We start from the raw sequence: 23518 nt of genomic DNA on the forward strand, positions 1-23518 counted from the left end.
AAGGACATGCGGCACGTAAGGAAAGTAGTAGGGATGGTATGTGGAAGGTTTTGATAGAATTGCACATGGCGAGACTGAAGATACTAGAATAAAGAACGAGGAAGAGAAGAGGTAATTTTCAATAATGAGATGGTTGAAATTGTAATTTTTAAACGAATGAAATGAAACTTACAAAGGTAGAATGGAGAAAGTGGATGGCGGAAGAGTAGAGGGAAAGGGCACAGGAGGTAAGGAAGTTAAGAAGAGACTAGAGTGTTGCATAGATCATCCTTGTCAATGTTGAAGTAAACCAAGAATTATGACAGACCTGGGGAGAAAAATTAGGCAAGTCTAAAATTAAACGGGGTGGAGTGATCCAGTAATCAGTACCTGAAGCCTCTAACAAGGGTCAAAGAAATATGACATGGTGTCAGGAAAATAAAAGTAACTGGGCTTTTTGAAGGAGAAATGAGTAGAACCAGTTTACAAGCAGAAACAGGTAGTGAAGACAGTACATATCTTTCCTTCAAGCTGTGATGTATATGGGGTATGAGTGGGGAATTCGATTTTTTAAAAAAAGAACTACTGCTGAGTTTTTGGTGATGTTCTCAAGAGACCCTCAGGTTTCACCTGGTGTACCACCCCCTCCCCCTTCCCAAAAAAATGAAGGAATTGTTGGGAGAAAAGCATTAAGGTGGATGGCAGTTTACTGATGTCAGACCCTGAGTACCAGAGAGCAGAGAGGAAGACATTGATAGGTGAGATGTAAGAGACTGAGTTGTATTTGATGATAACTATTTAGATAATTATTTGGTAATAGAGCTCTAGCCAATATGGATGCACTGGGAGGCTGAGACTTGTAGCAAGGACTGAAGTGTGAAAAACCCTTCCTGTCTTAAATGAGAGTAATCCATTAGCTTTATCTGTAATACTGGGTATTGGCTAGAGGGCAGGGGACACTGGGTGACCATTCTGACAAGCAAAAAGTGTGATGTTTTCCAAGGCATCAGCCTCCATGCTGTTCATTAAGGTGAGTTCAAGTGGCCTAGTATTCGATGATGAGGTTTCCATTCATTCAGTTACACAGCAATGCATGGGGTTTGAAACGGGGTGCCATATTTAGTTTGAAAGAGTGCACCATATTAAAATATATACATATATATACACACATACATCCCATGCACATATATTTGTGTGTGTATAAAATCCTACTGAACTGTATATGATGAGCTCTTTTGGTTTAGATTATTCATCCACTTGACAAATATTTATTTAAGGACCAATGGGAAGAAAGGGTTGCAGGCAGAGAGATCTTCCAGAATAAATGACATTTAAACTGATAGTTAAAAAGCAAGTAGAAATTAGCAGAGTGACAAGGGAAAAGGGTAGTCCAAGCATAAAACTCACAAGAGTTAAAGGACAACTCGGCTCCTTCCCAGAGTTGAGGAAGTTGGATGGCTGAAGTGGAAGGGGACCATCAAAGGGTGAGGCTGGACAGACAATCAAGAGTGCATCCCTGAAGGTTTTTTGTACAGTGGGATGCTTCTTCCCAATGATGGCAAACTGCTGAGGAGCCTCCGTGGGACTCTGTTTCGTGTTTTTAAGAGGATTAGAGCAAGTGAGATAGAAGATAAACAGGACAGTTAAGAAACTGTTGATGTTTTCAAGTGAGAAATCAAAGTGGACTGTACTAAGTAGAAAGAGAGAAATGCAAAAGTGTTTGAGAGCTTCCCCAGAAGAAATGATAGGTCTTGCTGACTGATCAGCTACTGTGAATGGGAGGGAAAGCAGTAGGGAAGGTGTAAGCAAATGAGGTATCAATTGTTCAAAGCACGAGCGAAGTCTTCTGTGAATGCTGTATTTGGAGAGTTTATTACTGATCATTTCAAGTAATGTACCACTGCCTGTTGCAATATGGATAATCATCAACATGGATACAGTGCTTCAACTTATACAAGAACAAACCATGCTATTTTGCTCTCCAGCCACTTTTAAGTAGGAAACCTATTTTGTTATATAATTGTATATCCTGAGTTCAAACTCGCCATGTCAAAAATATTAAATGCCTGAAAAATTAAAAGGAAAAATTCCGAGGCAAACTTAAAAATTAAGAACTATAGGCAAAGTATGCACATTTCACAAAACTTGATGTAATACTTTTCTTTAGGGAACATCTTTTGCCACAATAATAAACAAAATCACAACTTGCATTTTAAAAGCAGTGTTCCATTTTATTTTTTCACCCTCAGAGACTTCCCTCGTATAGGAGCTGGAGGACACAGCACGCTGGAAATCAAGAACAAAATAAAAATAAAAACAGGAATTCTTACATCATTCCATGTATGTAGCTCATTTTATGTTATTCTTTGGCATCAGATAAAATTAAACTCTTTTTTTTGGATGCACACACACAAATGATTTTGAAGCAAGTTTTCAACATTGGGTTGACAGTAGAGAATAGCTAATGGGCTATTTAAATTTAATTATAGCAAATATTTTGCACCCCAAACATTCAGAGTGGGCTTTGGAGGATAGACTGTATTCAGTCTTTTTTTTCTACCAATTATGTCAGAAATGACTGTCAGAAACACATAACCTCTGAAGCTGGGAGAAAAAAGGCCAGGTCCACTTTACTAGTTTTCTCTCATCTTTAGTTTATTTCATTTATTTGCTTCAGGGTAATTGCCAATAACAACGATTACTTCCTTTTTTTCTTTCTGTTTTCTCTTTATCCCTTCCTCCTATCTGAGAGATTGACAGTAGGTAAAAAATACCCTATAAACTGTTAATCATCAAACTTAACAGATCAACATATGTAGTTTTAATACTTGAATACTGTTATTTAAGAATTTTGTAGGATCATGTTTGGTACAACTTTCATTTTATTCATTTGTTGTTATGCATTTGCAAAACTTTTTAGTTTTGTTAAGATTGTATGTTCTAAACTTGATTTCACACTATTAGCTAGACAACCAAATAAATCATATTGATGTATGGTTGACCTAGTTAATTTCTGAAGTCCTTATAAATATTAGTTCAAAATCTGGAATTGAGGATGATGTAACTAATCAGATCACAGATCATTTGATCAGGATATTATTGATTAAAGAAACTGAGAAACCGTGAGAAATTATGGACTTAATAATTTTCTTGATTGAATAATAATCACCTGAGATACCTATTTAATTAAGATTGTTAAGTTGGTGTTAACAGGATATAATTAAGAAATTAGGTTTTTACCAAAGCTATGTACTTTTTCACACTTACATATGTATTTTTAAACATCTCTAGCAGAATGATGCTTTTCCATGGAAGACTAAAGTATATGTGTCAAAGATTGAATGATTATATGGAATATTATATCTATCTGTATATCTATGGTGTTATATACCATTTTTTTCTTGGTACTTTTTTGAAAGCTTCTTTCTCTTAGATTTCTTTTTTATAATTTGTTGATCAATATGAACTGAATTTTATGTAGTGTCTCATTTCATGTACATCAGTAAATTTACGTAATGCAATCTGTCACTTCTCTAATTTCTACATGACAATCAAGTGGAGATTTGATTTTTTAAAGAAAGACTTACTACTAATTTGTTTTACATAGATGACTTTAACAGAGTGTCACTTAAACATGAACTGGAGATGAGCAAAGAGAGTGAGCATGATTCAGATGAATCTTCTGATGATGACAGTGACTCAGAGGAAACAAGTAGATACATCAATGCATCTTTTATAATGGTAGGTACTCACATTTCCAAAGCCCAGGATCTAACCCTTCAAAAAATGTGTTTTAGAAGACATTATAAAAAAAATCTGTATTTTTATGGCCATTCATTAAATGATTTTATAAAGACATGATGCTCTTGGCCATAACTATATATATAGATAGATAGATAGATAGATTGACCCAAAATTTCAATTTTTAATACTATATTTTAACTTATTGAAAGACTTAAAGATATTCAAGTCTAATGTGTTGATACAAAATGAGACAATGTTTATTAGTTACAATTTATGACCAGTAGGACTCTTCATATGAATTTGAAAAATAATACAATTTGAGCAAATACAAGTATTTGAAAACATTTGTACTTACTCAGATACCCAAATTGTAGGCAAATAAGAATTTGCATATTTACATAGCTAAAAAATTTCATTCCGATTATCTGAATGATTAAATGAGTCTGTGTCACATAACTTTTTTTTTTTCAGTAAACGGAGAATTCTAACAAGGAACTATAGTCATTCAGTAAATACTTTTTGCGTATACACTAAGTTGGATTTATTTTCCAAATTTTTCTAAAACATACTCATAGAATATTAGTTTACTTCTGAGTTATCATAAGACTGTGTAGACATCAATTAAAGTAGAAACATGATGAAAATAATCTGAAATGCTTACGTATTTTCTTTTTACAACCACATGTACTTTTTCTTAGTTTTGGAAAGAAAAACTTGTTAGTTTTGTTAAGATAGTATGTTCTAAACTTGATTTCACACTATTACCTAAGTATTATCATTAAATAAGTGTTCTACATATAGATATCACATTGTTTTGGGTCTAAGGATCTTAATATTTTTATGTAGCAGCATTGATATCAAATTAAGTGACAGTATTTCCAAATGGTTATTTTAAGAATCCATTGTTCTTTCATCAGTGAGCGAGAGTAACAGAATCTCTTTCTCTCTCTCTCTTTTTAAAGAGTTACTGGAAACCTGAAGTGATGATTGCTGCTCAGGGACCACTAAAAGAGACCATTGGTGACTTTTGGCAGATGATATTCCAAAGAAAAGTCAAAGTTATTGTTATGTTGACACAGCTGAAGAACAGAGACCAGGTTTGTACTTTTAACATAATTAAAAAAAAAAGAGAGAGAAGAAAATATACCAAGGTCTTAACAACAACAACAACAACAAAAATGAATAATTTTTTTTTGTCTTTCTGTCATAAAATATCATTCTCCATTCTTGGATTACTTGCTTGATTACTCTACCCTAGGATTTTTGACGCTTCTGTCACAAAGTTGCCTTTGTTCATTCTTACCATCTTCCATCCAAATGTTGGCCTTTGGCATCTCATGTCCAGGTTCTGACAGTCTCTCACGCTACCCTTCTCCAGTCCTACACACCGTCTGCAGATCATCTCATGCACAGCAATCCCAGGGTCACTGCTTGTTACAAACAACAAGCAATAGACCAAACTCCTCAGTGTGATATTTAATACCCTCAATAACCAGACCCTCATATATCATAATTTCTATTCTGGACAAGTAGGTTTCTTGACTGAATCTTGACACACCATTTGCATTTTCATCACTGAGATTTAATTTACTGGCATTCCCCATATATAAATGTGTCCTCTATTTCCATTTTGACCCTTTTCTTCTAGTTAGATGGAACTCTTGAAAAATATATCTAAATCCTGCCTTCTTTACGTTCATGTAATATTTATTATTATAAAATTCTATAGTTGGAGGTGAACCTAAGATCTAATTTGATCTGCTTAATGCCTGTGATGTGTATTTGATCTTTTCCTTAACACCTTGAGTTATCAAAATCTCACTAGTATTAGATTTTACTTAGTTTTAGCACCTAACACATTATCTGGCATATGTTAAAGCTTATCTAATGAATATTCTCATAAGCATGCAACTATATGCCTTCTCTTTCTGTCATTTTTTTGGTCCCTTACCCCTGGACATAGGACATGTTTTATTTTATGTTTTTTTTTCTTTTTTAAAAATGAAATAACATGTTCAGATTTCCAGCATGGAATTCCTAGCAATCTTTTCTTTCATCTAAATTGTGAAAGCCAGGAACTGAAATGTTAGTTTAGGCACAAATGCCTATCATTGTCAGCAATTGTAACTGTAGTTGGTGCAGAGAGAGAACACACTTTTGTGATCCACCTGCTCTTCAATCTGACCCTTTACTTAGATATGCAGTCAACTTACATAGAGCTGCTCATGGTTTTGGTCATCAAGATACAGAGACAAAACTCCAAAAGATGAAGTCTCCTTCCTCAAGGACCACTGGAGAGACAGTGAAACTTGTTATTACAGGGGTCATGATCAATATCAGCTCAATCTATAAATTTTGAAGAGGTGATGATAATAAGGTTATGGAAGGAAGAAACAAATCTCAAAGACCTACACTAGAGGTGACAGAGCCATTCCTGTGGTATCCTGGCCACTTTGGTTCTCAGTTCCCTTGATTTGCACAAGGAAACACCAGGTATTGTGGAATGGATGTCCACCATACTTAAGATAGATTTTGGAGTTTTATGGGTGGCTTTCCATTTTAGAACACAATTAGTAATTTCAGTTTAATAGAATGGTGGGTAAGAGAGAGAAAAGAGAAAGATAGAGACAGTAAGAGGGTCCTGAATATGTTAAAAAACAAACAGAACACTTGTGTGGAAGTTGTTGAATCATGTTCTTTCTTATCTAGGAAGCCTGTGCTCAGTACTGGGAAGAAGAAAAACAAACATATGGAGATGTACAAGTTGATATGAAAGACACCCAACAATCTTCAGCTTATACCCTCCGTGTATTTGAACTGAGACATTCCAAGGTATGTAAATAATTTCAGGAGTATGTGTTTTTGTTCTGGTAACTGATCTGGTAGAAAAACTAATATAAATTACTCTATAAAAGTAAAGCAAAATCTATTAATATTTTCAGAATAAAACTTTAAGAGGAGTTAAATGAAAGTAATTGTGAAGAAAGTGTGACTATCAAACTATTAAATGGACTGAACCTTACCTGAATTAATGTTCCCTTCTTTTCTGGTTTTAGAGGAAAGATTCTCGGACTGTGTATCAGTACCAATATAATAACTGGAATGTGGGTGAGCTTCCTGCAGAACCCAAAGAATTAATCTCTATGATTCAGACTCTTAAAGAAAAACTTCCCAAGAATTCCACTGAAGGGAATAAGCATCACAAGAATGCGCCTCTTCTCATTCACTGCAGGTGGGTGGGATTTGATAAAATATTCTCTAAAAATCATCATAATGCTTGACTTCATGGTTTATACTTCCTGTTAAATTCTATTTTAATTTTTAATTCTTTTTTTATTTTTTTTAAGATTTTTATTTATTTATTTGTCAGAGAGAAAGAGAGAGAGCACAAGCAGGGGGAGCAGTAGAGGGAGAGGGAGAAGCAGGCTCCTCACTGAGCAAGGAGCCCAATGTGGGACTCGATCCCAGGACCCTGGGCTCATGACCTGAGCCGAAGGCAGATGCTTAACGACTGAGCCACCCAGGCGTCCCTTAATTTTTAATTCTTACTAATTCTAATTCTAATTCTATTTATCCTGATATATAAAATGCACCACCACAGCGAAAGCCTCTTGTGGAATCAGTCACTCTCTCAGGTTGCTCCCACATATAGAGCAATTTCTATAACTATTATAGAAATATGATAGCAATGATTATATTATAGTGCAATAGTTTTAGTCTATAAGTTTCTTAATACCAGTGTCACATCATCTTTGACTCCCAGTGCCTAACATTGAATCTAGAATGTCATATGTCCTGGATGAATTAATGAATGAATGGCAGGATGCATGAACAGACAGGTGGATGGATATCACATTTTATTTATGCTTATATGCATTGATACACCCTATTAGGTGTTAAGAGAATCCAGAGGAAGGAATGCTTTGCCTTTGGTAAACATATCTTAAGTTATATATTAATGGAAAAGACTTTAATATATATAATAATTTTTGACTTTATTAATTTGTTATGTAGACCCTTGACTTTCATCTGTGAGAAATGCCTACATATCTACCTTAAATAAGAGATATTGAAAGAAGGATGCATAATATAAAATATTTTTTTATATTTTACTAAAATAAATGCAAAATAAAAATATAAAGGAAATGAGAAATGTAAATTTAGTGAGATGCTTTTAGAATTTTCAAGAAAGCTTTCTTATTATTATTAGAATTGCATACACTAGTATGAAGTCCTTAAAGATGCACAACTTTCCAGTCTTTATTAGAGTTTTCAAAGGTGAAATTTATGCAGAAAGAAAGCTAAAGAAGGCAAGGTTAAGTTTTAAAACTATATGTGTTTCTTAAGATATGGCTGAATACCTATTATATGCCCCTTAGTTATGTACAATAAATAAAATCCTGCTAATAACATATTCTGTAAATTGAATCTTTATTATAATGTAACATGCTTTTACAGTTAAGTAAATCATTGAGTTGTCCTCTTTTTAATGAATAATTCTACCAGGTATCATTTTTCTACTGATGCAAAAATGTGGACATTTGTAAAAAAGCATTAGAGAGGCAGAAGAAAGAAGGAGAGAAAGCATGCGGTCTAGTAACATACAAAATTTCTACAATATTTCTGGTTTTACTGATTTCTAGGCATGTCTTTATCTTCCCTAAATCTCCATGTCCTACAATATTTGTCCTAACAACTTCCTTACAACTTCAGATGTAAACAAAAATGCATTATAATCTATAAGGGACTAAACAGAAGAAAAAAATATGTCTAAAGCCTGAGATAGTATTTTTTTTAACTATAAGATTATATATTCTCAAACTGAAAATGTTTGTCCAAAAAATGCATTTAGCAGAAATGTTTTGCTTTTAGAGATTGGAATAAGATAATTACAATAAACATGAAATGAAGAATGCATTTCATCTCTCTCAGTTTTTACTCTAATATCACTTTCTCCATAAAATGTAGAATTATTTTCTTTTTAAAACTTTTCTTCCTTTTACAGAGATGGATCTCAGCAAACAGGACTCTTTTGTGCTTTGTTAAATCTCTTGGAAAGTGCAGAAACAGAAGAAGTGATAGATGTTTTTCAAGTAGTAAAATCTCTCCGCAGAGCTAGACCAGGAATGGTTCCCACGTTTGTACGTAGACCTCACAGCTGCTTTTGCTGTGTTTTGCATTTTTATTTTGATGGTTTCTTTTCCCTTTTTCCTTCCTCCTCCCTCTTCTCCAATCCTCTACTTTCCTTTTCTTCTATTCACCTTTCTATTTTCCTTTCCTAACTTCCTTTTTTACATGATAATTCACATTAAATTATTATTAAGGTATTTTATTTTTTTTAAAAGATTTTATTTATCTGAGAAAGAGCACAAGCAGGGGGGAGTGGCAGTCAGTGGGAGAGGGAGAAGCAGACTCCCTGCTGAGCAGGGAGCCCCACGTGGGGCTCAATCCCAGGACCCTGAGATCATGACCTGAGCTGAAGGCAGATGCCTAATGACTGAGCCACCCAGGCGCCCCTCGATTATTATTAATATAAATAAGAGAACTAACTAGAGCTTACCAGCAATTTATTGTGGTTCATGAAGAACGTATCTTCAAATGATCATGAATTCCCTAATTTCCCCCATCTTTACTCCTGTAAAAACCACCCCAAAATCAGTGGCAGAAAAAAAAAAAAGCATTTGTTATAGTTCAATAGTCTATTGGAGCAACGAAATAGTTCTGCCAATCATGTCAGCTTCAGCCAATCTGGACCAGTCTCGCTCATTGGTTTGCCACTGCTGATGTGCCTCTTGGGGTTTGGCTTGTCCAAAATGATCCCTACTACCAATAGATTGGCAGTTGCTGGCCTTTAGCTCTGGCAACAGAGGGTGAGTAGAATGCAGGTCTCTCCTTCTCTGGAAGACTAGTCCAGGCATATTCACATGAAGGCAACAGAATTCTGAGAAGTGGGGCAGCAGTATGTGAGACCTCTTAAGGCCCAGGCTTGGAAACTGGCACAATCTGTCTTCCTCTGCATTTTCTTATCTAAACAAGTCACAAGGCCAGCTCAGCTTCAAGGAGTGGGGAAATTGACTCCACCTCTTGTTGAAAGGGTCAGCAGTCACCTTGCCAACAAGTGTGGATACACAGAGGATAGTAAGTGTGGCATTTTTGTAATCAATCCAACATGGATCTTCTGCAACAGTAGAGGGTAGTCTGGAAATTCATAACTAGTCACCATATAAACTTACTCATTCAGATCTATGAAGCTTTTAATTATGCAGGACATTGAGCTTGCATATAATTGATTTAAAAAAAATGTGCTGAGTGCCTATTATGTGCTCTTGCCGTTAAGAGACTCACTGTTTAGTATGAGGAAAAGGCAGATATTTATTAAACAATATAATGATTGAAATGACAGAGAGATTATACGAAGAGCATGAATGAGGGCACTGAATTTAACTATGGGATCTGCATAGGCTTTCCGGAAACAAGTGACTTCTGCTCTGATACTTAGGTGAATGATGCATAGGCATTCAACCAAGAGGATAAGCCCAGAAAGTGGCATCATGGGCCAAGGCATGGAAATGAGACACCACGTGGCCTGTGAGGGAAATGAACATGTTTGGTGTTGCTCCAAGATAAACTTGGAGGAATACCCTGCAGTCAGACTTTTAGAACTGTAAGGGGACTAAGCCATTTAAAATGTTCTTTTTATAAAAAAAAAAAAGAGTAGTATTCTTTTACCCAAGACTTCCAAGTACATGTTAGCTCTTGCTGATTTCCATCTGACATAAAAATAATTACGTAAACTTTCTTTATAATAATTACATAAACTTTCTTGCTTCTTTCTTTTACTAGGAACAATACCAATTCCTATATGATGTCATCGCTAGCACCTATCCTGCCCAGAATGGACAAATAAAGAAAAGCAACCATCAAGAAGATAAAATAGAATTTGACAATGAATTGGACAAAGCAAACCAGGATGCTAATTGTGTTGGTTCACCTGGTGCCCTGGATAAGGACAATGAAGGAAACAAAGAAGATGAAGGTATTAAAGTCACAAGTGGCCCCGAAGAGCCAGAACATTCTGCCAATGGTCCTCCGAGTCCAGGTTTAACTCAAAGTGCATAGGAAAAGACATAACATACACAGGACTCAAAACATTGTATTAAGTGTTATTTCTATTTTTCTAGAAGTAGGAGGACAAAATAGATACACAGTGGATTAATGAAGTACATTGGACCAATTTTTGAGCAGCTTTTATTTTACTACTGTAGAAACATATTTAAGACAGTTTTGCTAAAACGTTTGTACAGATTTATGCATATTTTAAATTTTTACCTATCACTCAGCAAAAAATATCTTCTTTGTAGTTTTTGCATGTGTGTGTGTGAGAGAGACAGACAGCAACAGAAAGGGAGAGAGAGAGAGAGAGAGGATGCTTTTAAGTGAATTTAAATGCTTTTGAGAAACTTTACCCTTTTATTTGAAGAAAAAATACATTTTATACTGAACATATTAACTTAGTTTAAAGGACTATTTTTTAAATCAAAAATTGTGTGTGGGACCTAAGAATAAAATGTACAATTCTAGAATGACCTCAAGATGTCCTCCTTGTTCTACTCATATTTATCTTATAGTTTACTATTTTATTTCTAGAAATAGACATAAAAGTAGTATGTGTGTGCGTAGTTACTACAAGAAAGTTAACTAAATTAACATTTGGAAATCTTACATTCCATATGTTAGCATTTAGTCCATATCTTTCAAGCTCATTTAATCTAATTTAAAATTTTCAAGCAAGCTTATCTTGTTATATTCATATGGTGTTTATAATTTTGTAGCACGGACTATTTTTCTCTGTATAATATGTGAAATTCATTTCTTGATACTTTTGACCAAGAATTATGTTTGTTGCAGTTGAATTTAAATAAACATCTTTAAACAAATGCCATATATATTAATATTCATAGGATAAAATAGAATTATGCAAACATATTTGTGTGAAATATTTACATTTGAAACCTGATCTAGCTATTTTCATGGAATGCAACAGTGATATGAGAAATATAATATTGCCCATGCATACTTTCCATGTTAAAGTTCATCCTTGACTTTCACCCAAGTGCATTTACTTTTTTTAATCCATTTTATTTTATTTTAATTCCAGTATAGTTAATATACAGTGTTTACTAGTTTAGGTGTACAACATATTGATTCAACAATTCTATTTATCACAACCAAAGTGCATTGACTTTGAATTTCTCAAATGCTTAGACTACAATAGCTGAATTATAGAAAAAGCCCACGTGTCCATTGATTGATGAATGGATAAAGAAGTTATGGAATATATATACAATGGAATACAACTCAGCCATAAAAAAGAATGAAATCTTTCCATTTGCAATGACATGGTGGAGCTAGACAGTATTATGCTAAGGGAAATAAGTCAGTCAGAGAAAGACAAATACCACATGTGGAATTTAAGAAACAAAACAAATGAGCAAAGGAAAAAAAGAGAGAAGAAAGAGAGACAAACCAAGAAACAGACTCTTAACTATAGAGAGCAAACTGCTGGTTACCAGAAGGGAGGTGGGTGGGGGGATGGGTGAAATAAGTGATGGGGATTAAGGAGTGCACTTGTTGTGATGAGCACTAGGTAATGTACGGAAGTGAATCACTGTACTGTACACCTGAAACTAATATTACGCTGTATGTTAACTACCTGGAATTTAAATCAAAACTCAAAAAAAAAAATTCTTAGACTGCCTTTACCAGAAATTGACATCAATAATCATAATAAAATCCGATCATTATCTTTTCTTATACATAATATATTGTGTTACATGTTCCTATATGAATTATATAAGCACATATTAAAATATAGGCTTAATGCAATGAACGTTTGTAGAACAATTTCACAGATCTCAATTTTTTTTAAAGATTTATTTTTTTTTATTATTTGAAAGTGTGCTCATGCACAGGGAAGGGGGGCAGAGGGAGAGGGAGAGAGAGAATCTCAAGCAGACTCCCTGCTGAGCACCCAGGCCAATGTGGGGCTCGATTCCACGACCCTAAGATCATGACCTGGGCCAGAATCAAGAGTCGGACGCTTAACTGACTGAACCACCCAGGTGCCCTGTCACAAGTCTCAATTTTCTTTTTAAAAGAGCCATAGTCTAATAATGATTTAGGATCATAAAAAATTTAAGAAAAATGGTATTTTTCAAAAAGTAATGAACATTCTTTTTGGTGAATTCTGCATGAGGTTATTACATTAGTCACACACTACATTTAGGTTGGCTTGGTTTTCTAAATCTTCACTCTCCTGACTGATTTTAAATGTCTTAACTTTGTATCATCAATTGCTTTCCATTCAACTCAATTTATCTTGGGTTCATCTTTCTAATTCTTTTATTAGACACGTGAAATTAGCAACTAATTCTTACATTATTGGATAATACCTTGTTAACATATGAAAATAAGTGAATTTTAAAATGAAACACTAGTTTCTAATTTAGATTGCGTTTACATACTACCTCCTTACTTATTAACGAGAAAAGGGGGTCTAGAATCATCCATTATGGGTATCATGAAGAAACAAATCTTGCTTTCACTTCTTGTTAGTCACTCAAATTTTTAATGCCTTGTTTTCTCCAACTGAAATGAGATCAGTTGCCATTTACAAGGTAATATTAAAATTTACAGTTTTTGTATGTGGCAAAATAGTGTTACATGAGTCTATTTTTTATTTATGAGCTGCTTTAAAAGGCAAACAGCAAAAGTTTTGAATTTTAAATAGGCTACAAGTAAAGTTTCCCTCTGAGGTTTCAGGGGCAAATGACATCTTCCAAATGGGGATGTTGTGTGTTTTTAATGTGTATTTTCCACTTGAGTCTCTCTTTTGAGAAGATACAAACAAATGATTAGAAAATAGAGCCATGGTAATTTCTGTTAGTTTAAGAAGCAAGTTGGAAAATTTATTTTTTTCTTTTTTAAATGAGAAGTTGTGAAGGAAGAGCTAGAGTAGGGGGTCAGAAGGACCATTACTCTGTGAGAATATCTATTAATCAGAAGGTGAGACCCATTGCATTAGAACATGGAATTATATGTATATGAATTTTATTTTAAAAAAGAAAATAATATGTGAATTACAGACCCGTGTCCATGACTATGGGTTGCATTCCTAGAGAATCTATCATGAGATATAAAAGATTAGTTTTCTAAAGTTTGGCACTGCCATTAGTAATTCCAAGACCTAGTTAGAAAAATTAAACAAAAAGTTCCAATTTAATAAAGTCTGGTCCATTTTAGGGTTAAAGCTCTGGATATCATTGTACATTTATTGGGCAAAAAGAGACAATGTTACGTTTCTTTTAAAGTTTATTTTATTTGTGGTACCAGGATTCATTGGAAATAAAAGATACATTTACTATTCTTAAAATTCAGCTCCCAAGCCATTAATTTTTTACAGTGACAAATAAATATTTGCAGAAAAGAGAGATACACTGTAATAGTCCTGTGCAATTATAAAACTGTGTGTAGTGATTAGCTGAATGTCTTTGCAATGATAATTTAGAAATATAAGCTTTTACTCAAAACTCTAATACATGTACAGTGAAATTTTCACATCTATGTTTGCTCTGTTCCCCCTAAAACACTGAAAACAAAGCTTATTATTTCTTTTAGCTAACTAGGACTGATCTTAATTTTTAATTTACACCAGAGATTTGTTTTAAAATGTTCTCATTGCAGTATATTAGGTCAAATTAAATGGGTGGTAATTGCTCCTGCTTAATTGTAACATGTTTCTTGATATGAAGACTTTCAAATGTACAGCTTCAGAGGAAAAAAACACTTGTTCAAACGAGAAGGATCGCTGTGCTTTCATTTTCCATAAAAAATTTTACAACTGGAACAATCTGCAGGTTCTTCAAAGAGACACATTCAGAATTGAGGTTTTTCATTTCCTAGTTCAGGTAAAGATTCATATTGCTAAGGTTCTATTTTCTGTAATCATTCTTTTGTAAGCTTCTTTATGTTTCTCTTTACATTTTTCTTGGCAAACACTTTTTTTGTTGTTGTTCACTACTAACCCAATGAAAGGGTGTGTGTTCTGGGTCATTACTTCTAAATAAAAAAGTAATAATTACTGTAATAGTTATTGTTTAACGAGGCATAATACATGCCTCGTATTTTATTAATTGTTTTACCTGCATTTGTTTATCAAGACAGATTCTATGCAGCACCTTTTGTTCTTCTGGCTCTGAGTATCAACGTTGTTCATATGTTTGGAAAAATTAGTGGAGAAAATAATCTGAATTTATTTTATGTCTTTTCTCTATCCATGATTAAAACAAAAACAAAAACAAAACCACGTATAACACACTCTCAACGGCACTGTACAACATAGTAAGCTTAGTTGAACTCACAACATTGAAGTTATTATACAAAATAAACACACTCTTAAACATCCATGGGGAAGGATTGTTCTCATAATACATATAAACAAAGATCACCTCATCACTAATGTGAGTGCCAGGAAATAAAACACAACAATAAGTCACAAATGTCACTGTTCCCTTGTCTCTCAATTTGGTAATCAGAACAAGTTCTTACCGTTTGGATCACATTTCAGTATGTTTGTCAGAGAACCCATCAATCAGTATTTGAAACAAGTTAACAGGGCACCGTAAAATGCAAACCACATTTATGGTGAGTATGACTCATTCACTCTCTCTGGTAAGTGAGTCCAAGGGAGCTTGGTTCTTTTGACTCAGCTGTCCCCAGACTTAGGATACCAGGTAACTGGAAATGGACTTTCTATGTAAAATCGCACATGCATTTCCCCTCTAGAAAAACCAGTGCTCTCTTGATTCATATGCACCTTCTCAGCGTAGTAAAAGTGGGACCTCTGGTATACATATTTAATTTTCCTGGAAAGGAGAACTTACTGGGATCATTAATATCCCTCATATATAGGAAGCAAACCAGATCTGTAGAGGCTGATGAACTATTGAAGAATGAAAGTATTGTCTTGAATTTTTATGCTTGTGCAATCTTTTTTCAGGCACTCTCTGAGAAGTGGGGACAAGATGCGACACTAGGAAGGGAAACAATCTGCCCCTTGTTAATACATGGAATGGAAAGTAGGATAGTATCAGGACACCCACAGAACCTGTGCCCCTCACCCCACTGGTGGACACAGACTCAAAACAGGGATTTCCTTGCAGTATACTTAGGTAACTGTGTATTGAGAATTTTTACTGGTAATCAATAATTCAGATTTTTTCATTAACTCTGACTATATTATCCCTCGTAAATTACAAAAGCCATTACATGGCTTTTGTTATGTGTTATAAGTCATAAAACAGAAAGGGGAGAAATGAATTATTATATTTATAAGAAATTCACATGTAGTAAATCCCTTTATAAAGGAGTTCCCATTTATATTTAATTACTTGCTTTCATTGCATTGACAACCTAAAGACAGGGTTGGTAAACAAAGAATATGCAGAAGGTTTAATACCATAAAAGTGGGTTTTTTTCATGATTAATGGAAATAAAAAAGTAAACTTAATGGCCATCTATTATCTGTTTTGAGTTACTTTAAATTGCCTTGGCCAAGGGGCACATGGGTGGCTCAGTCAGTTGTGCATCTGACTCTTCATTTCGGCTCTGGTCATAATCTCAGGATCGTGGGATTGAGCCCCATGTCAGGCTCCATGCTCAGTGGGGAGTCCGCTTGGGATTCTCTCCCTCTCCCTCTGCCCCTCCCCCACCTCACTCTCTCTCTCAAATAAATAAAATAAATCTTTTTAAAATTTTAAAAAATAAATTGCCTTGGTCAATAAATTTTCCATCATTTGTCACATCTTGGGATCATAAAGAATAGCAAAGAGCTGTTAGCTATTTAAAGTTGAGCACCCTGTAGAACATTTTAGCAATTATTATTTTGACATCATCTTTTAAAAGCATGCTTTCCTTCTCCCACACACTATTCTTTTCCCATAGGGATGCATGCTTATTAGGTGACAAGTTTTCAATAATCCATGAGATCTTTTTCCTAGAAGCTGCACCTTGACTTTGATCCCAATAATATCTGAATATCCAGTAATTCTAAGTAACTCTGCATCCCTATTGAAGGACATGAGTACACCATTAAGGATCACACTTGGTTCAACATACAAGAAGCATTTTTTTCAACAGCTAGAGTCATGTTAATTATGTGAGCAACTATATATCAGTGATATAAATGCAGTAAACTTAGGCCTGGATTTTTCAGTGTGTGTGTGCAAGTATGTGGGTTTCCCTTAAGATGGTCTAATGTTTCTCATCTGGGATCATAGTCCGTTTTAGTTTTGTAAAATGACTTCTTAAATGAAACAAATTATTTTTGTAAATAAAACATGATTTGGCAGTTCTCTTTTTGTTTAAAGTAACATTAAATCATGGAAGTCAAATTTCTTTTTGATGAGAATCAGTAGGAAATAAATTCTATTTGTTCTTTCAAGAGGTAGCAAAATATTTGTTCACAATTTAAATGCAGGAAGTTAGAAAAGGTCAAAATCAGTCAACTCAATGACAAGTTTAGCCAAATTACTAAAACCCACTGAGTTTCTACAGATTTTCTTTAATATATTTCAACTCAATGCCCTGTAATTATTCAGAGAACATGTGAATTTCAGAAATAATACCAACCCTACATTTACACAATGTGAAAGGGAGAGATTAATTTTATGTAGCACTGCAAGACGATACACTTTGTAGGTTATTCATTATCTAACATAATTCCGTGGGGTTTTACATATAAGATATCTCTCTGAGAATATCATCTGAGATTTATGTTTGGTGATTTTATGTAGCTGCTGAAATTATTGTAAGTGCAAGACATGTTTTAGTATTAATTTTCACACAAAAAAACCAAAAAACCAAAAACAATGAACTTGGTGTAGTCTGGGATTCCTAGTTACTCCATGGATAACTCTAATCCTTCTTCCCATCCTGATCCTTTTCTTTCTGTATCCTGACTTCAAATACTTATGCAGCATCCTCATCAGGTCCTTGCACCACCTTGGCCCACAAACACCCCTGTCTGACAATTAAGTGTGCATGTCTGATTTCTCCCATCTCTGTTCCCACTTTCAGTCCTGCGGCTTCTCTGCTTGAAACTATTATTATTTAAGACAACAACAACAAATACTTAAATTACCTACTGGTATCATTAAATATGGATGATTTCAAACTTGATTCAGGACCACAGGGTGGTGAATTGATTATTTTCTTCTCTAAATTGATCTCCTTTACTGCTTTCCTTGGAGTTCTTCCAAGCTTGAACCAACCCCAAGTCTCCTACTTTCATCAAATGCCATTGACTCTTTTCCTGAAAAAAAAAAAAAAGACACCACTCACCTGAATTTCTTCTTATTCACTTCAAAATATATATTCCTGGGCACCTGGGTGGCTCAGTTGGTTAAACAACTGCCTTCGGCTCAGGTCATGAAACCAGGGTCCTGGGATCAAGCCCCACATGGGGCTCCCTGCTCCTCGGGGAGCCTGCTTCTCCCTCTCCCTCTGCCTGCCACTCCCCCTGCTTGTGCTCTCTCTCTCTCTGTGTGTCAAACAAATAAATAAAATCTTTAAAATATATATATATATATATTCCTATCCTGAGCATACTCACTTTTTCTCTCTTTTCTCAGAGGAGGTTTCCCTACACTTTATCAGGCCAAATTCTTTATCCATGAGTCTTTCTGTTTTTTAGAATAAGCATTGTTTTATAAAACTGATATATTCTTACATAAAAACTAGTCATCAGAAAAGCACCAATAAAAAGTAAAAAAAAAAAATTTCCAAATCCAATTGAAAACTAGTCAAGAAAGACTAGAGAATTCACAAAACAAGAACTACAAAAATCCCTAAACATAAGAAGAGATGCTCAAACTCACTCAGAAGAAAGATGCAAATTATGGTGATGGGTATTAAAGAGGGCACGTACCGCCTGGAGCACTGGGTGTTATATGCAAACAATGAATCATGGAACACTACATCAAAAACTAATGATGTAATGTATGGTGATTAACATAACATAATAAAGAATGTATATATGTTGAATAGGTAAAGAAAATATGGTCATTTTAAAAAAAAACTACATTGAGATAGCCAGTTCATAATGATATATATACAAAAGCTTGTCCATACCCTGTTGTCAGGGCTGTGGGGAAATAAGGACTCTCATGATTTTACCAGTACGAAGAAATAACCCTGCAGTAGGCAATGTGACCATAGCTATCCAAATTTACAGATGAATTTCCACTTTTACCTAGAAACCCCACATCTCGTAATTAACCATCCAGAAATATCTATAAAGTTACAAAATGTTACATGTACAAATTATTATATCTTTCTTGTAAATTGGAAATTATTGGAAACAACCCAAGCGTCCATTTATAGATAGCTGGATAAATAAACTAAGGTACTACCATTCAGTGAGATATATATTTACCTATAGGGGCTGGTGAGGAATGGTGACATGAATAGGAACTTGTATATCTTAGCATACTGTTTTGAATTTTAAACTGAATCTATTACCTATTTGAAAAACAACACATTTTAATTTAAAAACACCCAAACACACTCTCAGATATAAGTATCATCACAATTTGTTGAATATGGCTGTAGTCATTTCTCCATATATATAGAAGTTAGGAAAGAAGGAAGAAGGGAGGCAAAGAGGGAGGGAAGAAGGTCAAAATAAATAAGAATTTTTTAGATTAGGAAAAATGTAGAAAAATGTAGGATAACAAAAATTTGACAACATAGATTTTCTTTTTCTTTTTATAAAAAGGATTATGTTCAATTCAATTGAACTTATTGAAAGACGGATTTGAATGAGTTGAAATAAATTTTGACCCATACTTAAATTTTCTTTTTTAGGGACGCCTGGGTGGCTCAGTTGGTTAAACGTCTGCCTTGGGCGCAGTTCATGATCCCAGGGTCCCGGGATGGAGCCCAGCATTGGGCTCCTTGCTCAGCAGAGAGTCTGCTTCTCCCTCTGCCTGTCCCTCCCCCTGCTTGCGCTCTCTTTCTCTCTCTCTGACAAAAAAAAAAAAAAAAAAAAAAAACAACTTCAAAAAAAAATTTCTTTCTTACAACATATATTAAATTTAAATGACTTTACATTGAACTTAAGGTAAAGTTTATAAAAATTTCAAACTGTTTTAACTTCACTTGCTATTATTTACCTCTCTGCTATTAGAGATGAATCCTCATATCCACATTTCCTGCAACATTGTCTCTCTCCACCTCTTGATACTTTTTCTATTTGTACTGCTAATTTCACAATACAAGTTGACTGGTACTGAATTTGACCTCTATTTAAACTGAGCCAGAGTCTAGAGTCCTTGCTAGGGCTTCTCAATTTCTGAATTTCTTCTTTGTATTCATCTCTAATTAGCTTGATTTCATTGTAAAATGAGTCTTATCAGATATTCTTTATGATGTTATTTCCCTCTGATCTGGTACAGTTGTCTTTATACTGGAAGGACAGCATGCAGGAGGTATAAAACTTAGGAGTCACATTTTTGATTCCAAGGAATTTTATAGAATGTGTTTCACTGAGTTCTGTCTTTGATGCAGTGGAGTGTTGGCGTTCACCCAAACGTTTCTTCTTTTAGGCATTAACTTGTGTTTTCTTCCTGGATAATTTCATGACTCTTTCTTGATCTTTGAAATTCAGAAACTTATTCTCCCCAATCTTGGCCTTGATCTACTGTATGAAGTCTTCCTGGGACACAGTGATTACTTTCAATCTTTATGTGCAGATTTTAATGTTTCATTTTTTTTTCATTTAATGTATCTTTGAATTTCTTTTCCATATTGTTGGTTTCCTTCAGGGAATCTTGTTCAACTTTCTACATCCATCGGATTCTTCCAGATTCTTAAAGGCACATCTCTTGTTCTCCAGCACTGACTTTTGCTTCTGAGAATAAGTTCCTGATGCCACTTCACTCCTGATTCCTGGTTTCTGACCTTTTTTTGTTTTTGTTTTTAACCCTAAAATCTTGGGGATCTATTCTTTGCTATCAATTAAATTTTCACAAGGTGACAGGATGTGGGCAGGTTTTGTTTGTTTATGTTTGATTTCATTGTTTTACTCTCTTGGCAGACTCATTTATACGAAAACGAATATTGTTCAGTTTGGATAAATTTCCCTAAATTATTTCCTTCCCTTTCTCCTTCCCATTCTTTAACTCTCAGTCTTTCTCTCCTCTCCCCTCTCTCCACCTTGTCATTTTTTGTTTTGGGTATGTGTTGGGGGTAAGTAAGGATTACCTTTCTTTTTAAATCAAAACTCTAAATCCCCTAACTTTCTTACATTTACTTTGCTGTTTTTCTAATCTTGGTGTCTTTTTAATATCTCTCTGAGGTTCTTTAACTTTATTTTTATAGCTTATATTGACTTATTCCCTCTAAAATATAATTTTATCTATAAGAATTCTTATTTTTTTTAAGATTTTATTTATTTATTTCAGAGAGACAGAGACAGAGCATGAGCAGGGGGAGGAGGCAGAGGGAGAAGCAGACTCCCCGCTAAACAGGGAGCCTGACACAGGGGCTCCATCCCAGGACCCTGAGATCATGACCTGAGCTGAAGGCAGATGCTTAACCAACTGAGTCACCCAGGAGTCCCAGGAATTCTTATTTATTTATCTTCAAAATCTTCATTTTTAATGCTGATTAAACATTAAGTATCATGTTGATACTTTATGATGGGAATAGCTTTCTGGGCATATTAATTACAATTTTTATCCTGTCCCAGATACTGTCTTTGTTTTCATCGACATTACCTTTGCTCCACTCCAGACTTTTCTCCCTTTTCTGACGCGATAACTTGAGTTCTCTCCACTGATGGCTAAATATTTATGTTCAGACACACTCTGAATATCACTAAACTTGTAAATATCTCCTTACTACCTAGCCAGTTTATTGCTCCCTTCATCTGATTCTTACACCACAGTGATTATAACTCTACCAGAGTACAGATCATGTTCCACTGTAACATTTTTACAAGTGTCTCTCCCTCCAGAAACATAGCTCCTCAAAATCAGGAACTGTATCTGCACCCATCTGTGTATCCCTTCTGTAGCAACTTGCAATAGCAAGAATATTGGAATGGTGGGTAGGCATGTTTTAAATGCTGTAAGTTACCTTCCATTTCAGTCATGGCGTTACTTTTTTTATAAGTATAAATTTATATCAACCTCAAGTGAAATATTTACTGTAAATGATCCTCAATTAGATTACCATATTTTTTCAATCAAGTACCTGACACTGAAGTTCTATGTTTTAGAACAAAAGTTGTGTTGTTCTCCCTGGCTTCTAGAGTTCTTAGCTGCTTTCGTTCTCCCTCACTGCTGATCATTTCCAACACCTCCTCCAGCCCCTGAGCCTTTTCCTCATCATGGTTTATCTCAACAGAGCTCAAGCCTCAGTGAGCTTGTCACTTGTATTTCAAGTTCCTGTCACATGGTGGGCTCTAGGGACTTTTTAATGAAAGGGTTATTATATGGAAGGAAGCAAATTTGTGGGGGACTCTGCGATCTGCCACAAACCCCATCCAGAAAGCAGAGCTTAACTGCTCATGCAGCCTCCTCCGCTCATCTTCCTGCCATGAGAGAGGAAGGGGAGGGATCAGGGAGGAACTCAGAGAAGAACTTAAAGAAGGGACTTAATAATGGTAAATACACTTAGAATTGCCCTTCTAAGCCTCTTTCTGTAAGGAGTTTTTGTCCTGGAAGGAAGCTTCTGGTTTTAGGTCCTTTCTGCCCCGTGCTCTTACCTCACGAATAATTTCACATTCTACTTACGAAGTTTTAAGATAAGAAATGGGGATTGCTTGGAAACAAGTACTGAAATACAATGCCTCATATCCCAATGGCGTTTTTTCCCCCCCACTGGACATGTGCAAAATTAAATATGTGATTAACTTCCAAATAATGTAATGTGGTATGAATTTTACAGGAGCTCAGTGAAGTGATTTTTTACTGACCAGGCATTTAAAACATTGGTGATTCTTTCATAAGTATTTTAATAAAAGAAGCACTTAGAAGTTGAAATATCTCATTTTATATAAATTAGCTATAAATGAATATAATTTATATAAATTAGCTATAAATGAAATAAATGAATTTCACCAAGGGAAAGTATAATTTCTTTGTAGTATTAAAACAAGAAGAAAAAAGTATTAAATTAAAAAAAATTATTTTTTTTCATTGTCTAAGACTCTTCAACATTGAACCAGCCCATGATACAATGCTAGATACATATTCCGCTCCAATTTCAGTAAAAACAGTCATTTTTCAATTATTAGAATAGTCATCAGATTTCGCTAGTAATTCTTAACATGAATTCTTTAATTTTGAAATAAACTGGTATTTAACCCTTTAAAAGTCATACCATCTTTAAAGAAAATGTAAAAGTCACCAAAGAGGTAGGGCTGTGGATTCATGATAAATGCAACGGGGAAATTCTGGGCTTTATTGATACACTTGCTTAATAAAAATTTTCTTCACAAACTATAAAAAAATCTTAGAAGAGGATTCAAAATTCTTAGGCTTATACAGTTCTGACCCCAATAATTTGTAATCTAAAATGTCAGGGAAATAAGATCTGAATGCTCCCTAGAAAGTAAATCTCTATGTTGGCAGCCTGATCCTTATCTCCGCCATATTGGCTCTTCCATCCCTTGCTTTATGAGAAATAGGAAACTTTTTTTTTTGAAGCTTATGAACTTCACACATAACAT

At 34.6% G+C, this 23518-nt stretch overlaps 1 protein-coding gene across 8 annotated transcripts in view; it reads left to right on the forward strand.

Moving 5' to 3' along the window:
* Positions 1 to 12544, forward strand: part of PTPRC (protein tyrosine phosphatase receptor type C) — a 121588-nt gene extending 109044 nt beyond the window's left edge. For all 8 annotated transcript variants that reach the window (XM_025855260.2, XM_025855261.2, XM_025855262.2 and 5 more), the window contains 7 exons: positions 2229 to 2319; positions 3587 to 3720; positions 4686 to 4820; positions 6433 to 6555; positions 6780 to 6955; positions 8729 to 8864; positions 10567 to 12544. In XM_025855260.2, coding sequence (XP_025711045.1) covers positions 2229 to 2319; positions 3587 to 3720; positions 4686 to 4820; positions 6433 to 6555; positions 6780 to 6955; positions 8729 to 8864; positions 10567 to 10842 — 1071 coding nt within the window. In that variant the 3' untranslated portion in view covers positions 10843 to 12544. The remainder of the gene's footprint in view (positions 1 to 2228; positions 2320 to 3586; positions 3721 to 4685; positions 4821 to 6432; positions 6556 to 6779; positions 6956 to 8728; positions 8865 to 10566) is intronic.
* Positions 12545 to 23518: the final 10974 nt, after the last annotated feature.

Source organism: Callorhinus ursinus, unplaced genomic scaffold, assembly GCF_003265705.2.
Source record: "Callorhinus ursinus isolate GAN/ISIS: 27379988/994484 unplaced genomic scaffold, GSC_fseal_2.0 scaffold57, whole genome shotgun sequence".
NCBI classification, from domain to species: Eukaryota; Metazoa; Chordata; class Mammalia; order Carnivora; family Otariidae; genus Callorhinus; species Callorhinus ursinus.